This window comes from Lathamus discolor, chromosome 3, assembly GCF_037157495.1.
Source record: "Lathamus discolor isolate bLatDis1 chromosome 3, bLatDis1.hap1, whole genome shotgun sequence".
Taxonomy (NCBI): domain Eukaryota; kingdom Metazoa; phylum Chordata; class Aves; order Psittaciformes; family Psittacidae; genus Lathamus; species Lathamus discolor.
Genome location: NC_088886.1, coordinates 74,182,902 through 74,205,332, shown reverse-complemented (window position 1 = coordinate 74,205,332; position 22,431 = coordinate 74,182,902). Strand labels below are relative to the sequence as shown.

The following is a 22,431-nucleotide window of genomic DNA, read 5'->3' as shown; positions in this document are numbered from 1 at the left end:
GTCAGGGTAGTTCATACCCCAAAACTGATGAGCTCTGATGGTTAAGCCTTACCTCAGAACATAGGAAGGCCTCAGCAAACATGGGTAACTCACGAAGCGTGCAAATTCAACTGCATCTCTCTAGAAGAAAGGGAGGAAGAGCATTCTGTGAGCAAGAAAATATTTTGAAGTAATTCTAAAATTTCACCTCTAACTGCATTTGTACTTTAACAGCCATTAAGACTTGCAAGGTGAGGGAGAAAATCAGGGACTACAGCCTGGCCTGAACACAGTGCATCACTTCTTAGTTCCAGAGTTGTCATCTTCAGATCCTCCCTGTCTATAGAGCTTCACCAGCAAAAAGAGAGCACTGCTAACACATTTCTAATCCTTTGCCAACTCCACCTCCTAGAACAGTTTTCCAGGCCAGTTGGATAAACTAGAGTAGCCTGAGAGTGGTGCTGACTTCTGCTGGCTTTATAAGCCCATGTTGAGTAAAGGTGATTTAGAGACACTTCCTTTCCAATTTCCATCCCACTCTCAGAGATGCTATAGCATCACTTTACAGGGATCAAAAAGTTCCTTACCATGAGCAGTAAAAAGCTGTCAAACATATTTGGAATCTTGAAACGTATCAGTAAGTTGGTACACCCTGAGCAGATGCTCGTAACAAGCCCCACTGCTTCATTGTTTCCCAGATGCATATCCCAACTTACCAGTGTGCTGACTGCCTTCCAGGGAGCCTGGGCCACATGCAGCTCATCCAGAACAGCTGAAAATACAGAGCGATCTTCTGCCTGGTCAATCTGCAAAGGATTTGTGCCAAGGATCTTCACTCCGCTCTGGTGCAGTGGAACTGCCAAGTTATTGGGAATCTGCCCTCCTACAGAAATAATGCAACCACTGCATCCCTGTTGGCAGACAGAAAGGGGCACAGTCACATCCAAGTTAGCTTAACATTAAGAGCTGCTATAACTAGGAATCCAATATTTAGATTATATCACTTTTCAGGTTGTTATGAGCAAAGGCAGATCATAGTTGTGCTGACCCAGAGGCTACAAAGTGTGATTCAGAGCATGTAGCCTCTCTAAAACAGCAATATCCTCCTTGATATCACTCAAAACCCAGCAGTAACTTGAGGTCAAATTCCCCAGGAAACCAAAGAAAACTGAAGTGTTCACAAGCCTTCTGACACCAAGCCATGATTTTATAACTTCTGCTATAGCCACAGACTTACCTTCTTTTCATGTCATGTTTAGGTGCTGCTGCTGCTTTCCCAGCACTGACCTGACATATGCTCCCTTGCTTCACACAGAAAGGGTGCTGTGCTATGAAAGTGTGACATCTCACAATGAAACTCAAAACTCTGCTTGGAGGGGTCATGTCTCCTTTCTGTGTTCTCCTACACATGTGAACATGGAGACCATCAGATCTGAGCCCACTTCCACTCACCTGCTGCCACCTTTGAACACAGCAGCATGAACAAACAAGATGCTTTAGGTTCCCTTTCTTTCTCAGTCAAGCTGTTATTAGAAAACAGCCTCTCTCATGCTCATGGTAAGAGAATTACAGAGTAGCAGACATGCACCCAAAGTCTTTTTCTCCCTACAGAGTTGCAAGGCAGTAATCTAAAGAAGAGATGTAATGGGAAACAACTGGGTCTTTATTTTTCTGCCAGCACTGTACTTTGCTCAGCAACCAACCTTCCCTAGCCCCAGAAGGCAGTCTTTAAGGAGTGCTGACCCCTCACTGGCCTGTACAAAGCAAGAGTCTACTTCAGTAGAGCCCAATCCATCAGACAGCCTGTAATGATGAATTACTCTGGATACACTTAGCCTCTTTTTTTAATTTAATCACATTATTCCTACCTAGCTCCTCATTTCCGGTAGCACACTCACTAGTAACAACTATTTCAGCCAAACTACCATATATGCTCTTTTCCACTATTTGCAAGCACTTCAGTTCCAGAACTGAATGAGACAGGCCAAGAGGCACAGTATCCTCCAGCCATGGAGGGCACATTTCATGTCTGTCACTGGGTAAGCACATTTTAAGGAAGGAAATAATAAGCAGCAAATAACACGAGCCAGGTAAGCTTGCTTGCAAATACAATTATTTCTTCAGGGCAAATATGGGCGGTTTAGTTTTACATAGAACCCCTAATGCTTTCAAGTACAACCTAGTCTGGTGGGAAATCTTTCAATAGTAAAAAAAAGCCCTAGAGTACCTGCAACTATTATGTGGCCCTGAGTTACATTTAGATTGCGTAATAACTGAGGGTAATTCAATAATGGGCACTTTGCTTCCAAATTAAAGCTGGTGAAACTTTGCCTAAAGGAGAACTAGGCCCACAGGACAACTGCAGTGAAAAAGCTCTTTGGAACCAAATGTATTTTGCACAGTTTTATCCACCTTTAGCAAATGAGAAACATAAATCAAGTGATTCATGGCTTGGCTCTATCTTTTAGAGTACCAGTGTTCTTTTAATTAACAAGTGTGTTTTTCCTGAAGATGGTTTGCCCCGCTGGCCTTCCTGGAAGAGCAACTTCTTAATGAGGGATTGAAAGGGATATAAAGTGGCAGATCTGTAAGCTGAGAGCAGGATGGACTAGAAGTGACTGAGAACAACCAGATGATAAGTGCTACTACAAACCCTACTCAACTTTAATGTGTTTAATTTCCTACCATAATAAAACCCCACTAAAAAAGTCTGGTATTTAAGCAGCATTTATTATCCCAAGGTCTGCAAGATCACTATTTGCTTTACATGCTAATATACAGCGCTGGAGACAGTTTCTTTTCCTTTTCACCGTGCAGTCACTTATGGGAACACACGCTGCCGCCAGGCAACAGTGGCCACCTAAAAGAGCTTAGGATAGGGAGTAGTAGAGGGTGGAGCAAGGACAGAGTCTCCTTCGGCCCCACATGGGGTTGTCTGATAACATCAGAGCTTGCTATCTCCAACTCAGAAGAAAAATCTGTTCCTTACTGCTTCCAGACCCGTCCAAAATACAGTACTTATCTCTAGTCCCTGGGCCCCTTATCATCCCACATAGACAAGAACCAGACAGTGAATAAGCAAACCCCCTTCTTGAAGCTTGGAATGGTTTCTGTTTGATAGCAAGTCAACCTAGCTTTGCTGCCAAGGTTAACCAACATCTTAATTTATCCTCAACACACTGGAAATGTGAATGTCCCAGCTAACAGCTTCTCTTCAGTTGCTGCTTATTTCTTCCTTTAAAACAATCCAAGTCACTGAGCCTCTAAAACCCAAATAGTGCCTACATCCAAGTTGGAACAGCACTGGGGACTCCAGCCCCAAGGAGGAAAAGGAGATGGCTTATTCAAGGAGATAGCAAAGAATCATATACTCATTTTTACGCCAAAAGAACCATAAATTGAGACCCAGCTGCTGCTTCCATCTTCCTTTAAAATTCCACTATTATTTCCCAAAGTATACTCTCACACAAAGAGCAGCCCACTGCCCTACAACAGGACTGCTCCCACTGCCCTACAACAGGACTGCTCCACTGAGGAACGTGGACAGGCTGAAATAGACTTCACTGCATACCACTTTGTCATCAGCCATATTTTAATTATAAAGAAAATGAATAACATCTTTGCCATTAGATACCTTTAAGATATATGCTATACATAATCTCGTGGAAGAAGCCTGGAGAGAATTATTTTCCCCTTTATAACAAAAATCAGTCTTTTTATTACTACCTTGCTTTTATGTCATTAGTAATACAGTTGGGTTTTCTTTTTCCCTGAGTTTGAAAACAAATTAGACCATTAAAATTGTACCTAAGAGCCTCCTTTAGTTTTATGAATTGGTTCAGCACGATCCTAGAAACTGAAAAAGAATCAGAAGAGGCCCTCAAGCAAATAGATATTAAAATAAAAAGGGAACATCTTACCTGGAAACAAAGAGCCAATAAATCTGAGGGAAGGATTAGTTTTTTTCCTTAAGTTATTGTCTTCATAGACTGCCACCTAACATTGCACATTGATAGTAAATTAAACTTCCCTCCAAAGCAGGGTTCTGCTGTCCCCAGTGAGTCACAGGAGCTGTGAATGTCGACTGGAGGGGGAGAAGTAAAAGGAGGACACAAGAGAGAGAAAGAGGGGGGATGGCTGAGTACAACCCTGGGGTAGGACTACCTCTTGGTGCGAAGCTACCTCTTGGAGGTTGCTGGAACCTGCCTACCATCTTGGTGGTTACCTTGCTCCCCAATTTAGCTTCGTCTAATCAGAAAAATTGGGACGAGTACATCTATTTATTTGAGCTACGTAGTTGCCAAAGGTTTGCTGCTAATCCTAAAAATATTTAGGGAGTTGATGTATCTGCTGCACAGAGGGAAAAGGGGAGCACAGTGTGCAGTTCTGGTGTCCCCAGCAGAAGGAGGACATGGAGCTGTTGGAGCAAGTCCAGAGGGTGATCAGGGGCCGGAGCACCTCCCATACTAAGACAGGCTGAGAACACTGGGACTGTTCAGTTTGAAGAAAAGCTGCATGGAGACCTCAGAGCAGCTTCCAGTGTCTGAAGGGGGCTACAATGATGCTGCAGAGGGGCTGTTCATCAGGGACTGTAGTGATAGGACAAGGGGTGATGGGTTCAAACCAAAACAGGGGAGATTTAGATTAGACATTAGGCAGAGGTTCTTCCCTGTGAGGGTGCTGAGGCGCTGGCACAGGGTGCTCAGAGAAGCTGTGGCTGCCCCATCCCTGGCAGTGCTCAAGGCCAGGTTGGACACAGGGGCTTGGAGCAACCTGCTCTAGTGGATCATGGCAGGGGGCTGGAATCAGATGATCTTGAGGTCCTTTCTAACCCAAACCACTCTGTGGTTCTATGATTCTATTGTTTGGTGATGGTTTTACCTATGCTTTGCCAATGATCCAGGACTTTTCAGGGTATTTCTCTCTCTTCACTGTAGACTGGAACACCAAAGGAAGCTAATGAGCAGGACTGTTTAACAGATCAGTCTGAAATCATGGCATTATTCATGCTTTGTCTATGAAGCTGGGAGAGATGGTTATTTGCAGGATTGGTGAGGAGTCTCAGAATTGCATCCTGACTTTTTAACTTGATCATTTCCTTAGGGACTGGCTTCCAACTGCATTTGCCTGAGGGAGTATTCTGTTAACAGGATATTAGCATTTGGCTCACTCATAGCAAATAATATATTTTAGACTACACTCTGCTGGAGGTCTGGAGCCTGTCCCCAGGTCTGCCTATGTCCTTTTACATGACTCTGCAGTCTCTCCTCACAGACCCCATTTCCCTACATACAAACTAGGCATAATGATGCCATTCCCTTCTGTTGCTACTTAAGTGTTGTAAAACAACTGTTTATTATTCATCTTGGGATTTATTAGCCTCCACAACCCTAACTTTGGATGTTGAGGCTGAGACCCCCTCATGGCTTTAACACCTCCAGGGCAAACATCAAATTGGTTATTTCTAACTGAAGTCAGAGTAGGAGAATCCTCTGCTAACTCTCAGCACATCTCTCCCTTCTCATTCCCACCATCTCAGCTCTTGCTGGCTTCTCTGTGCCTTCTCTGCTCTCACAACCACTTTTTGGCTTACTTCACAAGCAAAACAGGCTAAGTACATGCCCAGAATCATAAGTACAGTCCCCCTGATGAGCACAGCTGGCTGAGCTGGGGAAACTGCCAGAGTGTTCTTCCCCTTCAGCTTGGGGTATCAGAGGATGATGCTATTAGACCTTGAGATCTGCAACGCCTCCCATCAAACTCACCAAGCTCTGCTGTAACAAGCAGGATTATGCAAGTTTCAACACATGCATTATTCTTTTCACATATTTTTCTTACCCAACTTGCTAATTACTAGCACTATGTGTTTAAATGAGTAGTTGCTCCCTCATCACCTATCTCTACCTCCTCTTTGATCCTGCAGTAATTAGATGATGTGTTTCATCAGCGTTATTTGTCTGGCAAACTGTCACAGCAATTTCTTCCACACCCCAAGTTCAGCAGTTCAGTTTTGCTTAAGCAAACAAGAGTTCAATGCTTACAGAGCTGAGCCTCGCTCAAAAAACAGCCTTGAAGACTCCCCAAGAGTCTTTTGGCCTGTCCTAAATCCATGATTTCCAGTAGCAGGGTCTGATTTTATGAAAACTCTAAAGAGCTAAACCAACATGTACACATAGGAAAGTGTGAACACACAATCTAAAGATGGTCCTAGATAGTATTTTGCAAATCGTTTAAGAACAGAGGCTAGAGACTGGGCCTTGAGTACTGATGTGCTTTTGCTTGGTTCCAAATTTGAGAATGATCAAACATAAGCAGGTTATAAAAGCATTTTAGAAACTTGCAACCATTCACAACAGAGATGAGCTCAAATTGCCATATACTGGGGAAAAAGAGCCAAGAAAAAGAGAATCATAAGTTAAAACTTATGGATTTAACTTGGGTTATGATCTGGGTTCTGCGAAGTTGCTTTAGCAAGTTATACTGTCAACTCACATTGAACTTCAAGGGAGGTGAGATTCGTGTAAATACCTTTGAAACCCTGAGCCACAAATCAAGATGAGTTTGTTACCAGTTAGAAATATTTATCATACTGGGACCAGCTGTTTACAATATATATCTTCCCATGAGCAAATCTGTTTGGGACTCTTCTTCATCTCTTAGTATCAGCACTTCTGAACACTTGAAAACTCCTAACAGACAAGTGCAACATCTGGATCAGGAGTTGGATCATGTTTTTGTTTGATGGCCATTCTAATGCCCCTGCCTGATCTGCCTGCACATGGGACCACATCACCACTGTACTGCAAGGCCAAGACTGCAAGCTCTTGAGCACACGTTAGTGTTATGCACATCACTTCTTCTACTGCTTCAGCAGGAGCACTTGTGCTTAAAGTCAAGGATATGCTTAAGTGCTAAAGCTCAGCACCACAAGGGCAGAACAATTTGTGCGATAAATGACTGTGCAGCAAATTAAATCTGCTTGTAAATATTGCACAATATGGCATCTTGCAAAATAATTTAATATTTATTTGGCATTCATTATTGAGCAGGCTGCTAGGAACATCAGTGATGTGTAAAATGCAACACTGGGATCCAAACCAAACAGCTTTTACTAGCAAGCTCTTCCCCCTCTCTCCCCCAGCTGCTCCACCAAAGCAAGCTAGTGACATGAATTCTGAAGTTCTGTTTGCTTCATGGCTTTTTGTTGTGCTTCTGCTTTCCTTTACCTCATATTGGTAGATGTCCAGGATCCTTTCCAGTGACAGCTCCTCAAAGTACAGTCTGTCACACTCATCAAAATCCGTGCTCACCGTCTCTGGGTTGCAATTCACGACGACAGTCTTGTTGCCAAGCTGACGCAGCGTGCGGATACTGGAGACAGCACACCAATCAAACTCCACGCTGCTGCCTGCCAGGAGACACAAAAGTGGGCAAGGAAAGGAAGGATGCAAAGAAAACATAAGCAGACATTCTCAGCATTCAAGCTTAGAAAAGAAAAAGAACCAGAACAGCATTCCCTCCTGTCAGCTCAGAACAAGAAATCTAATTGTCCTCCCATGGAAACTAATGATCCACAAACGTGAGCCTCCAAGCACAACAGCTAAGTTGGCTCAGCTCCTCAGGAGTGACAGGCCTCTACAACATGCCTGCCATCCTGTACTCATAAACACTTATGTCTGCCATCTTGTGCTCATAAATACTTCTGTCTGCTCTTGTTGCCCATCCAGCTACTATTGCCTCCCAACCAATGTGCTTTGAGATATGAGGCAGAAGCTTAGAGGTGACCAAACTGAGTGCCCGTTATTGTAAGACAGCAATATTTACTCCAGGAAGCACAAAGTATTTATACAGATACGGTTTAAAAAACAGAAGACTGAAGTGTTTTGTACCTTCCAGAAGAGCAGAGTATGGCTAACCTAGCAACAGAAAAACTGCAAGTCAGTGGGTTTGACTTCTGTGGTGACCCTAGATGGGGCAAATCAGTAGAAAACACCTTTAGAGCCACTCCGTGCTCCTTTTATCTTGGTTCAAAGGCCACAGTGACTGTGGCAACACTGAAAGGCAAGCACGTCTGTCCTGGGTTCAGCAGTAGCAGTCATTTTTCTCCTTAGTAGCTGGTGCAGTGCCGTGGTTTTGACTTTCAGCCTGGGAACAGCGCTGGTAACACCAATGGTTTTAGTTGCTGCTCAGTAATGTTTACTCTGACCAAGGACTTTGTGATCCTCATGCTCTGCCAGGGAGGAGGGGAAGTCAGGAGGAAGCAGAGGCAGGACACCTGACCCAAGCTAGCCAAAGAGGTATTCCATACCACAGCACGTCATGCCCAGGATGTAGAACTGGGGGCAGTTACCCAGAAGTTCTAGTTCACTGCTCGGTCGGGCGGGGTATCAGGCAGCGGGTGGTGAGTGGTTGTATTACCTTCCCTTGTTATTTCCCTTATCATTATTATTATTGGTGGTAGCAGTAGTGGTTTGTGTTATACCTTAGTTACTGGACTGCTCTTTTCTCAACCTGCGGGAGTTATATTCTTTCAATTCTCTTCCCCATCCCTCCAGGAGCAGGGTGGGGGCAAGGGTGGGAGTGAGAGAGAGACTGCGTGGTCTGATTTATGGCTGGGCTTAAACCATGACAATGGCCTACTGTCCTGAACCCTCAGTAAGTGCTGCGGCTACCTCTAAAGAAAGAGGCACGGAGGGAGCTCAGATGAGCCCCAGGACTTGGGGCTTGGTCTTGGGTAAGCTGCAGGAATTGAGACTCAGGCAATGCTGGAGGCTTCGGGCAGTGCTGGATTTCAGACTTGTTCTAACAGCTACTGTCCCATCAATTTCAACACTCAAACATCTAGGAGGAGTACCACAAACATGGAATGATGTATATTAAAAAACATCGTTAAATGGTAATGCTTATAGTCTACAAGAAAACCTTGGCCTCATTGTGATGCATTCAAAGTCATTACGTGATAACAGCTGATATTATTTTTATATATATGTGTGTGTCAAAGTACGCTAGAAATTCAGCCTGTGCTTAATTGTACTTAGTCACAAACAGATGGCTGTCACAGGTCACTCACAGGCACACAATTTATTTCCCTGCTTCCTTCAAAAAGGAAGCTCAAAACATGCCTAGGCCTCTGCTAAAACTCCACAGAAGAGGAGGGAAATCAAATCTGAAACGTCATGTTTCCCAGAAGGGTCACTAGGTGCTTGTTCACTTTTTGTATTCCACTTCCGTTATTTGGGTATCCCAATACACGTAAGAAACCTCAATTTTGGGACACAATGGTCATTTGGAGTCCCCATCTGACTGCTTTAGATACAACCTGGGAAAACAGCTGAACACTTGTAAATATATTCCAGTCACATCCAGTAATGCTCATGTCCAAACAGTGCGAAAAGGGAAGATAGCAAATAATTAGCAATACTTGTAGTGTCTGTTGGAACATAAGCAGACACTGCTCCTCAGAAGATAATTGCTACATCAATACAGGCATGGTTTTGAACTCACTTTCAGGTTTTAACAATGTTAAGCCTACATGCGCACCTTAAAATTTACAGATCATGCTGCTGGTCCACACAGCTGGTGAAATAGCTTTATACAGGTTTCAGGGCTGACTTTCACATAAACTCCCCTTCCAGGACAGGCAGCAAGTGAAGAGCAATATGCTATGGAGCACAGGTCACACACTGCAGCTCAGGCTTTGAGGTGCCTCAAAGCCAGCTCTGAAGTTCAAGAGTGTGCAGCTGAGCAGATTCACATCATGTTTCTCAGTTTTCACAAAGCAAATAAGAATCTTGTTTAAAATAAAAGTAACATCACATTTATCTTCCATCCAAATCACTGAGCCCTTTCCTGACCCATTCCTCTTCTGTTAATGTAAATCCACAGGGAACACTAACTTGATTCCATTGAATTATGATTACAGTTCTGAAAGCAGAGAGGAAAAGCATGCTGCTCACTTGCCTTCAAAGGATTACAAAAGGAATAAAAAAGAATCAACTTGGCTATTGCACCTAGAAAGGAAATCATTTAAGAGGTTCAAGGAATGGTTTCCTTCAGCAGCCTTTATTTAGTTGTGACCTCTTTCCAAACATTGTCTTGATCTAATCAAAGCTATAGAACAGGTAAGACTAATATCAAAACAGGGAGTTTTAGGTGAAGAGGGCAAAATAAATTCACATACATTTGATCAAATCATTAAACCCCACTTGACTGGCATAAACGTTTATAAAAAATAAGCATCACCATGGAGTGATCCTCCCGATTTCACTCATCTCGACATTCCTACAGGAAACTGAGTGCAAAATGACACATCCTGCAACGAGCACCAGGAGTGTGGCACGTGACCTGTCCATCCAAGCGGAACTAATGGATGCAGTTTTCCATTTCAGCTTTTAAACACCATTACCACTGCTTGTGAGAGGCAGAGCAAAAATATTTCTGAATCACAAGCAGTTTTTTTCTTGTCAATAATTGCAAGCTATTTGGAAAGATCCATTAAAAGAATAAGTGAAAGTCACCATATAGAGGATTCAGCAGTCTCACTACTCAATGCTCATAGCCACGAGGAAACTCTTATGCTGCATAATCATAGGAGTGGGCTAAAAAAACAACAGAGAATTGCTTGAACAAAAGCAGCTGAAGGTATCTAAATATTGTCATAGTCAGCTATACTTACAGTAGTAAAATGTATGTATGTAACAACATAGTCATGAGCTGGCAATAAACACATAGGACAGGTATGCGAGCAACAAACTGCTACACGAGGTTATCAGATTCTCAAGACCTTACCATGCACAAAAAGTGAGATTAAAAATAAATCCCTAAAACTCTGTGGAAATCATGACTTGGTGACTCACTGAAAAGGAATAAAACTCTTCCGTTTTTTCCAGGGTGTGAAATGAAGACTCCAAGTAAGTGTAAAAGGCAAACCTTGTGTTAGGAATTGATGTCCTGTGCACTGTGCTCTGGAGGGTTTTGTCACCAAGTAAGAGGAGGAACAAATGAACCACAAGAATATCCAAAGAAGGCTCAAGGGTACAAGGAGAACAGAGGAGTTGAAAGAAAGATTTACCTATGTGATATGGTCCACAGCCCAACACCATCACCCCACAGTCATCAAATTTTACATCATGTTCCTGAGAAGGGAGGGAGAAAAGTCATTACGATCTGTACTCCACTGCACCTAACTCCATGCTTTTCAGAACAGTTTCTGGTGCTCAGACCATATCTAACAGTCTGATCCTTCAGGCTTTAAGTCTGATCTCATTTACTGCAGTGTAAGTCAAGTGTAACTCTACTGGAATTAGCAGTGCTGCACCCAAACCAAAGGAGACACAGCATCTCTGACCTAGCTATTTGAGCAGTGTAAGGAGATACTAAGTTTCACATGAAAATGAATGCTAGCTAGGATGAGATGGAGTGAAACACGAGTTCTGTATTCCCAGCACCTGACCTGTGCACAGAGGATGCAAGTACAGGTGATACGTGAGAGATCATAACAAGAAAGGGGCATTAACACTAAATGCACTGGATCAGTGTCTGAGCAAGAGAAAGTGTCAGGCCCACTATAAAGGGATCATAGGTAACACCATCCAGAATAATTGCTACAGACACTTACACCTCTGCAAGATTTCCAGAAATAATGCAGCACAGAGGAAAGAGATCAAACTAGACAGCAACGAGGCTGCTGTTTCCAAACGTGCCTACCTGCCCGTTGTAGGTGATGTAGAGGTAATTAGTTACCGCTGGGTATTCTGCTGCCAGTGTGTCAATCTGTATGGGGAAGAAGAGGAGGGACTGTAACTTGGCCAGTGCAAAATCTTTCTTACATGCAGGTGTTTTGGGGTTTTTCTTTTCCCTCTTTCCTTTCCTACTCCTAGTTTTCTCCTATCACTTTCCCATCATGTCTTTCCCATCCTGTCCTATTATTTTCCCATTATGGCTTGCAACCTTTTAGTCTGGTGGGCCCATGACACTTCAGGCCATCAGGGCAGAGATGCAATATACAGATGGGCTCATTGACTTGACAAAGGACACTACTGCCCAGGTTATTCACGAGTATGAAATATGTGCTGCAGTTAAGCAAGCCAAGCAGTTAAAGCCTCTTTGGGATGGAGGATGATGGCTGAAGTACAACTAACTATGGGGAGGCCTGGCAGATTGACTATATCACACTCCCACCAAGGCAAGTGCCATGTGCTTATCATGGTGGAAGCAAGCAGTGGATGGCTGGAAACACACGCTGTGCCCCATGTCAATGCCCTGAACATTATCCTGGGCCTTGAGAAACAAATCTTGTGGCGACATTGCACCCCAGAGAGAATTGAGTCAGACAATGGGACTCATTTCCAGAACAACCTTATAGACACTTGGGCCAAAGAGCGTCGCATTGAGTGGGTATATCACATACCATACCATGCACCAGCCTCTGGGAAAACCAAACAGTACAATGGGCTGTTAAAAACTACACTGAGAGCAATGGGTGGTGGGACTTTCAAACACAGGGATACACATTTACCAAAGGCCACCCGGTTGGTCAACACCAGAGGATCTGCCAACAGGGCTGGCCCAGCCCAGTCAGGACTTTTACATACTGTAGAAGAGGATAAAGTTCCAGTGTTGCACATAAAGAACTTGCTGGGGAAGACAGTCTGGGTTATTCCTGCTTCAGGTAAAGGCAAACCCACTCCTGGGATTGCTTTTGCTCAGGGACCTGGACATGCTAACCCTTTTCTACTCCTAGTTCCCTCCTATTATTTTCCCATCATGTCTTTCCTCAAAAGGAGGTGATCTGGGCTAGCAACACAGCATATGCCTGGCTTTCCTCCAAGACCTCACAGTGCAGTCAGCAGGACAGTCTACCACCTCTTTTTGAGCTGCAGTTTTAGCTCTGCATCTCTTTGGTAAACACCTTCACAGCCCAGGAACTTTCCTTGTCCATCCCTTCTTGCTGTGGCCCTCCTTCTCTAGTTAGTTTGGCATCACTAACTACACAGGTCTCCATTCCTCCAGGTCTCCTGCCCTCTTTAGCTGCTCTGGGATCTTCACACTATACTCTTGACCTCATCTCACTCCCACGCTGAATACAAACACACACACAATATTACACGGAGATCATGCCAAGTAGCAGCAAGCAGTGCAAGTACCATATATTTATGTTACAATATAACTCATGCTTTGATAATTAAATGGTACACAAAGTAAGAGTGATTTTCAACCACCCCTTATATGTAGTTTTCAACAATTTCTTATGCAATTAGTCACCAGAGAGCCCAGAAGAATAATTGCCTGCTAGGCTGCTCACAATCTATTTGTGTCAACTACTTACTGCATGTTATACATGGTAACTAGCCCATCTAGGTCAGCAGCAACTGCTGAAATTCCCTGAATGAAGAGCTGAACCATTTCTACACAGAATACTGATCAGGGAGCTATAGTAAAGCAGTCCTGACATGAATTTTTACCATTATACCATTTAAAAACCTGTCCAATCTTCATGTATTCTCAGGAATTCCCACCGCCTGTCCACATCCTTGTGACTAATGAAGAATGTGACCATATGTCATTAGCACTACGTAAGTGTCTGCTGCTCATCACTGTTACTAACACTGCAACTTGTACTTCATGGCACCTGGAATTGGGCTTGAGGATACATATGGGCTCTTTCAGATACATTTAGTAGTTTGGGTTGGGGTTTTTTCTTCCCCTTTTAAGGGCAAAAAACCCCAACTGGTGGCAATTCAATACCTTAAATGCAGCAGCAGAACACCTAGCAAAGCACACGACACTTCCATGAATACTAGATAAGCTCATTATGCTTGTGCTGTCACAATGAACAGCGAATGAACCCATAACAACAGCATACTGCAAATAAAGTATTAGCCTGTAAAACGTTACTACCAAGAGAAAAGACATATGACACTTTTCATGGTCACACCATGGAGGGCCAGCATTCTCACTCAGCCTTTCCCTGAAGCCAGATAGCTGTGTTTCCCCCCAGCCACACAGAACATGAATGAGACTATTCTGAGTCGCTCTGTGGGGATGATCATGTCATTACATTGATGTCTGAAGTAAGGAAGTCACAGCTACATGGGTGAAATTTGTTCTTCTCTAATGTCAATGTAAAAATGCTCAGGGATGTTAACAGAGCCAGGGCTTCCACTTGGTTTACCTCAGCTGTTTCTAACAACACGGAGGTCTCCTGCCCCTTGCACTCTTGGAAGCCTCCACTGAAGAGTGATGTTTCTCACGTACCTGCTTCACCCAGGGCACTATATTGTTCCTCAGTCTCAGCTGACGGCACTGGACTTCAGTCAGCTTCAGGTATTTCCCAATCTGTTTGTCTGAGAACCCGATCTGTTTGGCTCTCCTCAGTGTCTCTTCTGGAATTGTGTCACTGGGATTGAATAAGAAAAACACCTCTGCATGAGGCTTCACAGGAACACTTAGAAGATATAGGAGTGCTTGGGTCTTCTACACTGCAATGGGGTTGCTAGAGCACAGTACACTTAAAGGCAAGGAAAGGAGGAAGACCCAGCTCATTTATGCAGTCCTCATACATGAAAGATCTTTTGTGTGCTGGATGCCCCCCACAAACACCTATAAGGGAAAGTCTACAGGCAGGCTACTGATGCTAGGAAGTGAAACACTTCCTTTCATTGCATTTTTGAGACAGAATGAGTGATTCATGGTGAAGTCCATCACCTCCTAGGCAGCATTCTTCATGAGACTAGCACAAGGTCACTGCATCCACAACTGTGTGGTCATTTCGCATTGCAGCCTCCATGGAGGACTTGCAGCAATTCCTTTCCTGGATTCAGCATCCCCACATCTCCAGGTCCAAACTTTAACTCCATCTCTCCTCCTCCGAGTCTAAATTGTAAAATATAGGCCTACTGTTTGTCCCTGACAAGACATTCTTTCTGTCGTTGAGGATGTTCTACCTTCAGAAATAGCCACTCTTTAGAGAAAGCAGCAGACTTTCAGAGATACACAGCAGAAACAAGAAGCACAGCTCACAGGTGAGATAGGTTTTTCCTTCTGACATTCTCAAGTATACTTTTTTCCATGTAATTTGTGTTCCTTCTCGCATTATGAAAATGGGGAGAGTGGTATAGCCAGGGTAAGGCAGGGACACCTTCTTTTATTTCAGATTTGAAGTCAGGCTCTCTCAAGACTTCCCTCTGCTCTTGTTCTCCTGGTTTGGCATTTCAGGAGTCCTAGTTTTTGCTGTTTATTCCAAACATGTTGTTTTCCCTGGCCATCTCTGCAGCTCAACAGTTTCTTGCCCATTTTGCTTTTGATTTTTTCCATCTCCATTCCACTTTTACTCCCTCCACTTTTTTCTTTCCCACAATATCTTTGTTCCACTCTGGCTTAACTCCACCTGTAGCCCTCAGTTTCTGCCTGCCTGTTTCCAAGCTACCTTTCTGAAGCTTACCTTTTGCACAAGCATAAAAAAAAGCCTATGTATTTTTATCAGCACTTCTGCTTTTCATCTTCATTGCCAAGAGCATCCCTGCCTGCCCAATATATCAATATTTTATGAGCAAGCAAGCTCTGAATCAGGAAAAAGGAAATGATTAGCAAACAAGCAATTTTCCTAAATCAGAGCTTTTGAATTATGTCCTTTGCTTGATGGTATTTTTAAATAAATAGCATTATGTTATTTGAGTGGGAGGAGAGGGGTAAGACCGCTTTATTGGACCATGTCAGGAAGCTGAAGCATGAAAGAGAGTCACTGGATTGGATTTTCCACTCTGGCTTAGGCACAGGGCAGCTCTGCCGCCCTTGGTGAAGTCAGGATAACATAAAACAGGCAAGAGTCACAGGAATGTCAGACTCCTAGAATGATTTGGGTTGGAAGCGACCTCAAACCAGGTGTTCTGAGAGCAGAACTGAGGTCCAGATGCTGGGGTTCAGATCCCCGAGTTTTCTTCTGTGAGTTCCCCAATGCCACCTCTCCTTCCCCTGCAATATGAGAACAGGGTGCTCCACCTCCCTACAATAGCAAGAGCAGACAGCTAGTGAGGGGATCTTCAGAGAGGAAACCCTCATAACTGCTGTCCTCTGCACTGTGTCCCTGGCACTAACAACCAGCCTGCTCTGCCCTTGGGGAACTCCAGGCCAGAAAAACACCTTCATTTTCCCCACAACCCTCCACCTCATCACCCTTCTAGTCCAGCAAATCCTGCTCTTTGCCAGCATCAGAAGGAAAGAGTTCTGCCTAATACAACAGGTTGAGGTTCCCAGGTTTTGGATTTAGTCCTGGCTGCAGAAAGACTTCCCAAAGTAAGACCCACTTTGCAGCACCACAGTACATTAAAGCCTGCAGCTCCCATTCACTAATGCCTCCACCACTAATTCTTCCCCTCAGCCCTTTCCACTCTATGATCTCAGCTCAGAGGCAGAGTTTTTTGCATAAAGCATGGATGGGTCTTTTATAGGAAGAAACGAAAAAAAAATCCACCAATCTTCTGGCAAAACAAACACTGGCCATCACCAGCTATTAAGAAGAATGCAGCCATGTCAGATTTCCCTCCTAGATCCAGCATTCCCTAGGTATGAGTGAGCAACCTGATGACCCCAAGAAAATGAACATGTTTAGTGCAGTTTACTCTTTGCCTCAGAAACATACATATCTGGCTGTCATTTGATTACTGACAGAGAAAGAAAATTGCCTTCATTTACAGCTTGTTTCAATTCAGTTTCTTTGTATTTCATTATAAGAGTATCATTCACTGTCATACCCCCCAGCAGGGTGGGCAGAAGAGAAGCACTGATTGGTGACATGATTCCATTGCCTTGGGCTAGCAGCGTAAATTAGGTTAAGACACTTACTAATCCATGCAAAAAGGTAACCAGTTTTGTACAGGACAACCAATGCACAAGAGAAAAACTGAGTACCTAAAGGGGAAATGAAACTGTACGTTTATTTCCTCTGCTGCTCCCAATGCATTACAAAGGAAAAAGATTGGGATGTAAAGAGACATAGCTTTCAATGTAGCTAATAAGAAAGACGCAGTGGGAACCTCTATTCCAGCAGCACCTAGACAGGAAGGGTTTTCTCTTACTCCATTGGCTATTTAATATCTTCACAGAAAATAGGCAAGAGTCAAACACACAAGAGTGCTGTTTTCCAAGCACTTGCAACCAGAATCTACCATGAGATGAGAAACTGCAGCTCCCAGGGATTCAGAGGCACGACCAGAAGGGGCAGGCTGAGTAAGCCACCGGAATTGTTCCAGCACATTTAAAGGGAACTGGATTACAGAGCTGCAAACCCTCAGCACTGGTATGGAAATCAGGCTGCCCCTCTGCATGTATTGGACACACATCTTCATATCCGGATAATATCCATTTAGTAATAAGGGTAATTTTTAGTATTTATATCTTAACTTTCATGGAAAGAATATAAAGAAAGATGCAAACAGCATGGCAGGGTGATGCTTATCTTACAGATAGCAAAACTGAGACACGCAGAGGTTAAGAGGTGGTGGATTTTAAGATCCAGCACTCCCACTGCCTTTGCTCAAAGAAAGCCTTTCCAACTTGCCGGAGACACTAAAGCCAGTAAGAGCACAATCAGGCTGATCTTTTTGAACGCTTGAGTGCAAATAACCCTTCCAAGAGCTCACCAGAAATCCAGCACTTAAAAGATAAAAATTCTCAGTTCTGGCTATTCCCAAACACATGACCCAGTCCTATGTCACTGCCTCCAACTTTCCCCTGGAGCATCGCTTACTTTTCAAACACAGAGCAAAATGTCTCCCAAAGATTAAAATCCCTCGCTGGTTTAGAATCACTTCTGAAACAGGGGATGATTAAGTGACTGTGATTCCAGACTCATACAATGCTCCCTTTCGCTAATATTTGCCTTTGCAACAGGACAGTCAGAAGTTTGAGAGCATCAAACCCATACAGACTTATGCACACTGCCATGAGCATTAAGTGGCTGCTCACTTCCTCAGAAGGCTGAAGTCCCCTGCACATTTTGCAGTTTCTGAACAATACAAGCCTTTCCCAACCCTTGCTTGTGCCTCCATTTCAGCTTCCAGTGTTGTTTTGTTTCAGATTCCACCCTGTTGTCTCTGGAACTCCATCCACTTGCTTCTTCAATAACAAATGATAAAAGGAAATGGAATAAATTCCCCTTAATGAGGAAATTTTCACCTGGCACAGAGGACCTGGGGAAATGTATTAAGTGACTGGAGTAATGCTGGCAGCACTGCAATTACCAGGAAAGCCTGCTCGCTTCAGCAAAGCCCTCTCTTCCACTTGACTGGCTTTCATCTGATCCACCAGTTTAGGAGTAATGTTAAAGAAACATGCCAGCAGAAAGCCCCTGCTTGACATGGGAAAAAGCACTTTTTTCCTTGCCTCCCAAGCCAGGCTTTGCTTCATTTTAGGTCTGTTGTGAAGATTACACCCATTCACATATTACTCAGGAGCATGCTAATGGGTCTTGATCAAAAGGATCTGGGATATTTTGTGAACTGAGGGCCAAAACCTGAGGTGGAAGCCTTTGGGACACAGCTATTGTGTCAGTTAACATCTGCCCAGTAAGCCCACAGGCTCACCCCTGGTCGCCTCTGCTTTATCTCGGCAGCAGTTCATACGGCTTGGACACACACACAGGATCTGCAAAGATGAGGACACTTCAGCTCAGCCCACCAGCCTTAAACTGAGCTCTTCCTAAAGCTGGAGGGAATGGATTTAAGCCCAGAGTAGAGTTTCACTATGGCAAGCAAACTGCACCAAAAGCAAGAAGCACTGGAATCAAAATGCCTCAGGCCCAGTCCTGAGAGTGCTCTTCCTCTCTCAGTAGTCATAGACCTGGAGGGTTTCAAAAGCCTACTTGATTTCAGGCTGGATTATGGACAATGACATATTTTTCCTCTTCTCCTCATTGTCCTGCTCTGCTCCAAGGCTCCTAGTGGCCTCCTTGATTGCTCCTGATGTTTTACAAGATTTTGAACATGCTACAATTAAAATAATGAGATCGGTGTATAAATTCTCTCCCTTCTTCTCTTCTCAAGGAGACAGATTGTTATCATTCTTCCCCTCCTGAGAAACTCATGACACGACTGACAAAAAGCTGTCAAAAGAGCGTTTAGGGAAGCAGGAGCTGTAAACCAACAAATCTTGCTCACTGAAGAACTATCACTCCAGCACTCTATATCTTCAACATCCAGGTCCCTAGGCTAACAAATCTCATTGTGGACATCTTGATATAAGTAATATGGATCTTACACCCCCTAAGACCTAAATGACTTACACCTAGGATTAAGGGATGTGCTGAAGCAGCAGCTCACACCAAAACATAGCAAAGAAATAGGTCATAGATACTTCTTCAAAGCCTATTTTCAATCCCCAGCAAAAGACAGCTTTGAGGTCTTTGCTGGGATGTCATGCTATAAACCCTCCTGCTTCTGGTATTGTACATACTGGTTACAGAGATTCCCCGATGTCTTTTAAATGGTGATGGCTGTATGGCCTCTATATGAAGGGAAAAATGCATCCTGTGTTTTTACATATGTACAGATGTATTGAAAGAAAATACAACTGTCAAATTATTACCAATGGCTCTATAAAACAATGAGCCATTGGTAATAATTACCAAGCAAGAGCCATAAAACAAATAGAAAGTGTCTTATGTCAGATCCACCCAAGCACAAACAGTGCTGAACAGCCGCTCAATTGATATTTTCCTAATCTACTGAATTCCTGGTTTGTTCCTGAGTCTTTCCTGCCCCACAGTTCACAAAGAAGACAAAAGTAATCTAAGTTAGTTAAAAGTGAGTACTACAAATAAGCCAGTGACAGCTCCTCAGTGTAAGTCACTGCAGCCTCATTTAGCATCCCTGGACCTGCTCTGCTTTATACTCACACAAGGTCTGCCCTAGGATCTCTGACCTGTCCCGAAAGCACACAAGTCAGCAGAAACACCACTGCTGAGAAGAGAGGGTGTGCAACTGCCACTGTGGAAGAGCACGTTACTGATGGCCTGTCTGACCTGTACTCCCTGTGTGAGCTGGGATTTATTGCCAGCACCCGTATTTCTGTGGCTGCTCCACCACGATCACATTTTGAAGTCAAGTCATGCTTCCAGCAAGCAGCTTTCAAAGCACACCTTTCACACACCCAAGGACATGAGCTTCAAAAAGGAATTCACACTAAGCAACTTCTTCCATGGGCCACTGAGCAGAGCACCCAGCTACAAATGGTGGGCTGAAGCGGGCCTGCATCCTCCCACCTTCTTCTCTTTTCCCCTCTATTAACCTCTGTCTTTTTAGGCAGGACAAGAGCAATAGTCAGGACCGCACTTTCAAGGAAACCACAGGCCAGGAGGTGTTTTCACTCAATGCCCACAGAGCAAGGACATGTTCTCCTCCAAAACAAAGCTTCAAAGTATAAAGGTATCAAAACATGTTCGGTGCCACCATTTCCCGCTGTTAGCATACTGGCTAATTTGGTATCCACCAAATGGAAGATCTCCTGTTTTCATGAATTAACTCTTCATTGATTTGAAGAGTTAAAATTTGAGAACGCAGAGTTCAGTTCACTGCTCTGCCAGACTGTCTTTGAGACTTCGGGCAAGCTTAGCATCTCCACGCTTTGTTCCTCGACTGCAAAATGGGCCTTTATCATGCTCCTCTCTTCTTACTTGAATTCTACTTTACATCCTTTTATCAATTTGAAATGTTCCTCATTGGGCAATATACTCACACTTCTGCCTCTTGCAAGAGAGCCCAATCTTCCCTCAGATTTTCTCCAGCAGTGAACTTGACCCTATCACCTCTCCTTTTCCCACAAGAGCTCCCAAGTAATGGCAAATACAAGCAATTGCAGGTTCAATTGCTAAGGAGATGCCTAAGCAACTTAGGAGGACAAGTTCTGCAGAAGATCAACGGACAGCACGCTGATTAATGTAATCAGAAACTGACCTTTATTCACTGCAGAGCACTGCCTTTTATAGCTTCCAAGCTTGGTCCCGCGCTTAAGGTTTACAATGATTGGTTTCTACACACAGTGCAAAGACAGCTGACTGGTTCCTTCTTCAGCATCCGGGAGCTGTTTTCCTCCTGCAGAACTTCCGCATATGTCGCCACAACTTTGCCCTGAAGTAACCTGTGAACTAGGCCGTTAATCCTTACTACAAACTAACCAATGGCAAGAGTCCTGGATCACTCACGTGCCCACTGTTTGTTAAAGAGCCCTCAACAAAGTTCTACTGATTTTCAAGTTATTTTCTACTGATTAACAAGTTCTACTGATTTTCAACAAGGAGTTGTCCCCGTGTCACTTGGGCGTAAGTGATGATTTCACCATAGCTGCCTACTATGTATTTATAATACATAATATTATTTATTATTTATAATAATATTGTAATAATTATAATAATATAACAATACATATTATATAATTATAATAATAATTTATAGTGTTATAATTATAAGAATAATAATATAACTATTTATAATACATAATACTATGTATTACCAGTATTTAATGGCAGTTGGCATACATTCTGCTTGGATACAGCCAGAGTTCTCAAGGATCACAAAATCAGGAACAGATCAAAAATAACCACGGCCACATGCAAACAAATACTCACTGCAGACAAAGAACAGATGCAAATTCCCTTGTACCCACCCCATCAGTGTCTTGAGTCAAATATGCCCCAGATTTCACTTTCAAGTCTGGGCTTCAGCTGTGCTCTTGGGGATGATGGTGTTACTGGAAACTACTGTACATTTGCCCTGCTCTGGACTGGGTCCATAAGCCTGGGCTTAAAGTCACATCTCCCTCCTTGCTGTCTCAGACAGCTAGACATGGTCTGTTCAAATTCCAATCTCCCTCATGAGCTGTCAGTGTGATTAAGTCAGTGGGATCACTCTAGGGGTATTCCCTTCCACTCTGCTCCCCCTTCCCCTTTTATCCTCTAATGGGACAGGTGAGGCTAAATCCAGAGAAAGAATTTCCTGAAAACAGCATACTCTATTGCATTGCTCCTGCTCCATACACCATCACCTATCCATGGACTGATAGCACGGGATGGCACTTACTCTTTCCATGTGCGTAGGCATATGTGGTTTTGTTTGTGTGTGTGATGGAAAGGTAATGATTAAAATTACATTACTGAAGGTACGAAGGTAATTGGTCAGAAAACAACAAAACCCCCCACAACATAAGTTTCCACTTAAAATGAAGAATACATAGGTTGCAGGAGAAACAGCAGAGGCACGTTTGACATGTGTGAGATACGACTGGATATTCTCACAAGTACTCCCAAAATGGCTTTCTTTTTCCAATTCAGCTCAGGCCATTTACTTCCCTGCAGCCATACCACAATGCAAAACAACCCTTTCACCACCTCAGAGGGCCCAGAGGCTGAGTCAAATGGAAACATCGCTGCAGCATGACAACTGCATGGTCTCACCATCCGCA

General features: G+C 43.6%; 1 protein-coding gene across 6 annotated transcripts in view; it reads right to left on the bottom strand.

Annotated features, from left to right (window-relative positions):
• The window catches only part of CPS1 (carbamoyl-phosphate synthase 1), a 118,073-nt gene that overhangs the window by 23,592 nt on the left and 72,050 nt on the right, over positions 1–22,431 (bottom strand). For all 6 annotated transcript variants that reach the window (XR_010610620.1, XR_010610621.1, XM_065669820.1 and 3 more), the window contains 6 exons: positions 14,236–14,377; positions 11,686–11,751; positions 11,051–11,114; positions 7,206–7,387; positions 696–890; positions 53–120 (listed from right to left, as the gene is read on the bottom strand). Coding sequence is in view for 4 of the 6 variants with exons in the window: in XM_065669820.1 (XP_065525892.1) it covers positions 53–120; positions 696–890; positions 7,206–7,387; positions 11,051–11,114; positions 11,686–11,751; positions 14,236–14,377 (717 nt within the window). In the remaining 2 variants the exon portion in view is untranslated. The remainder of the gene's footprint in view (positions 1–52; positions 121–695; positions 891–7,205; positions 7,388–11,050; positions 11,115–11,685; positions 11,752–14,235; positions 14,378–22,431) is intronic.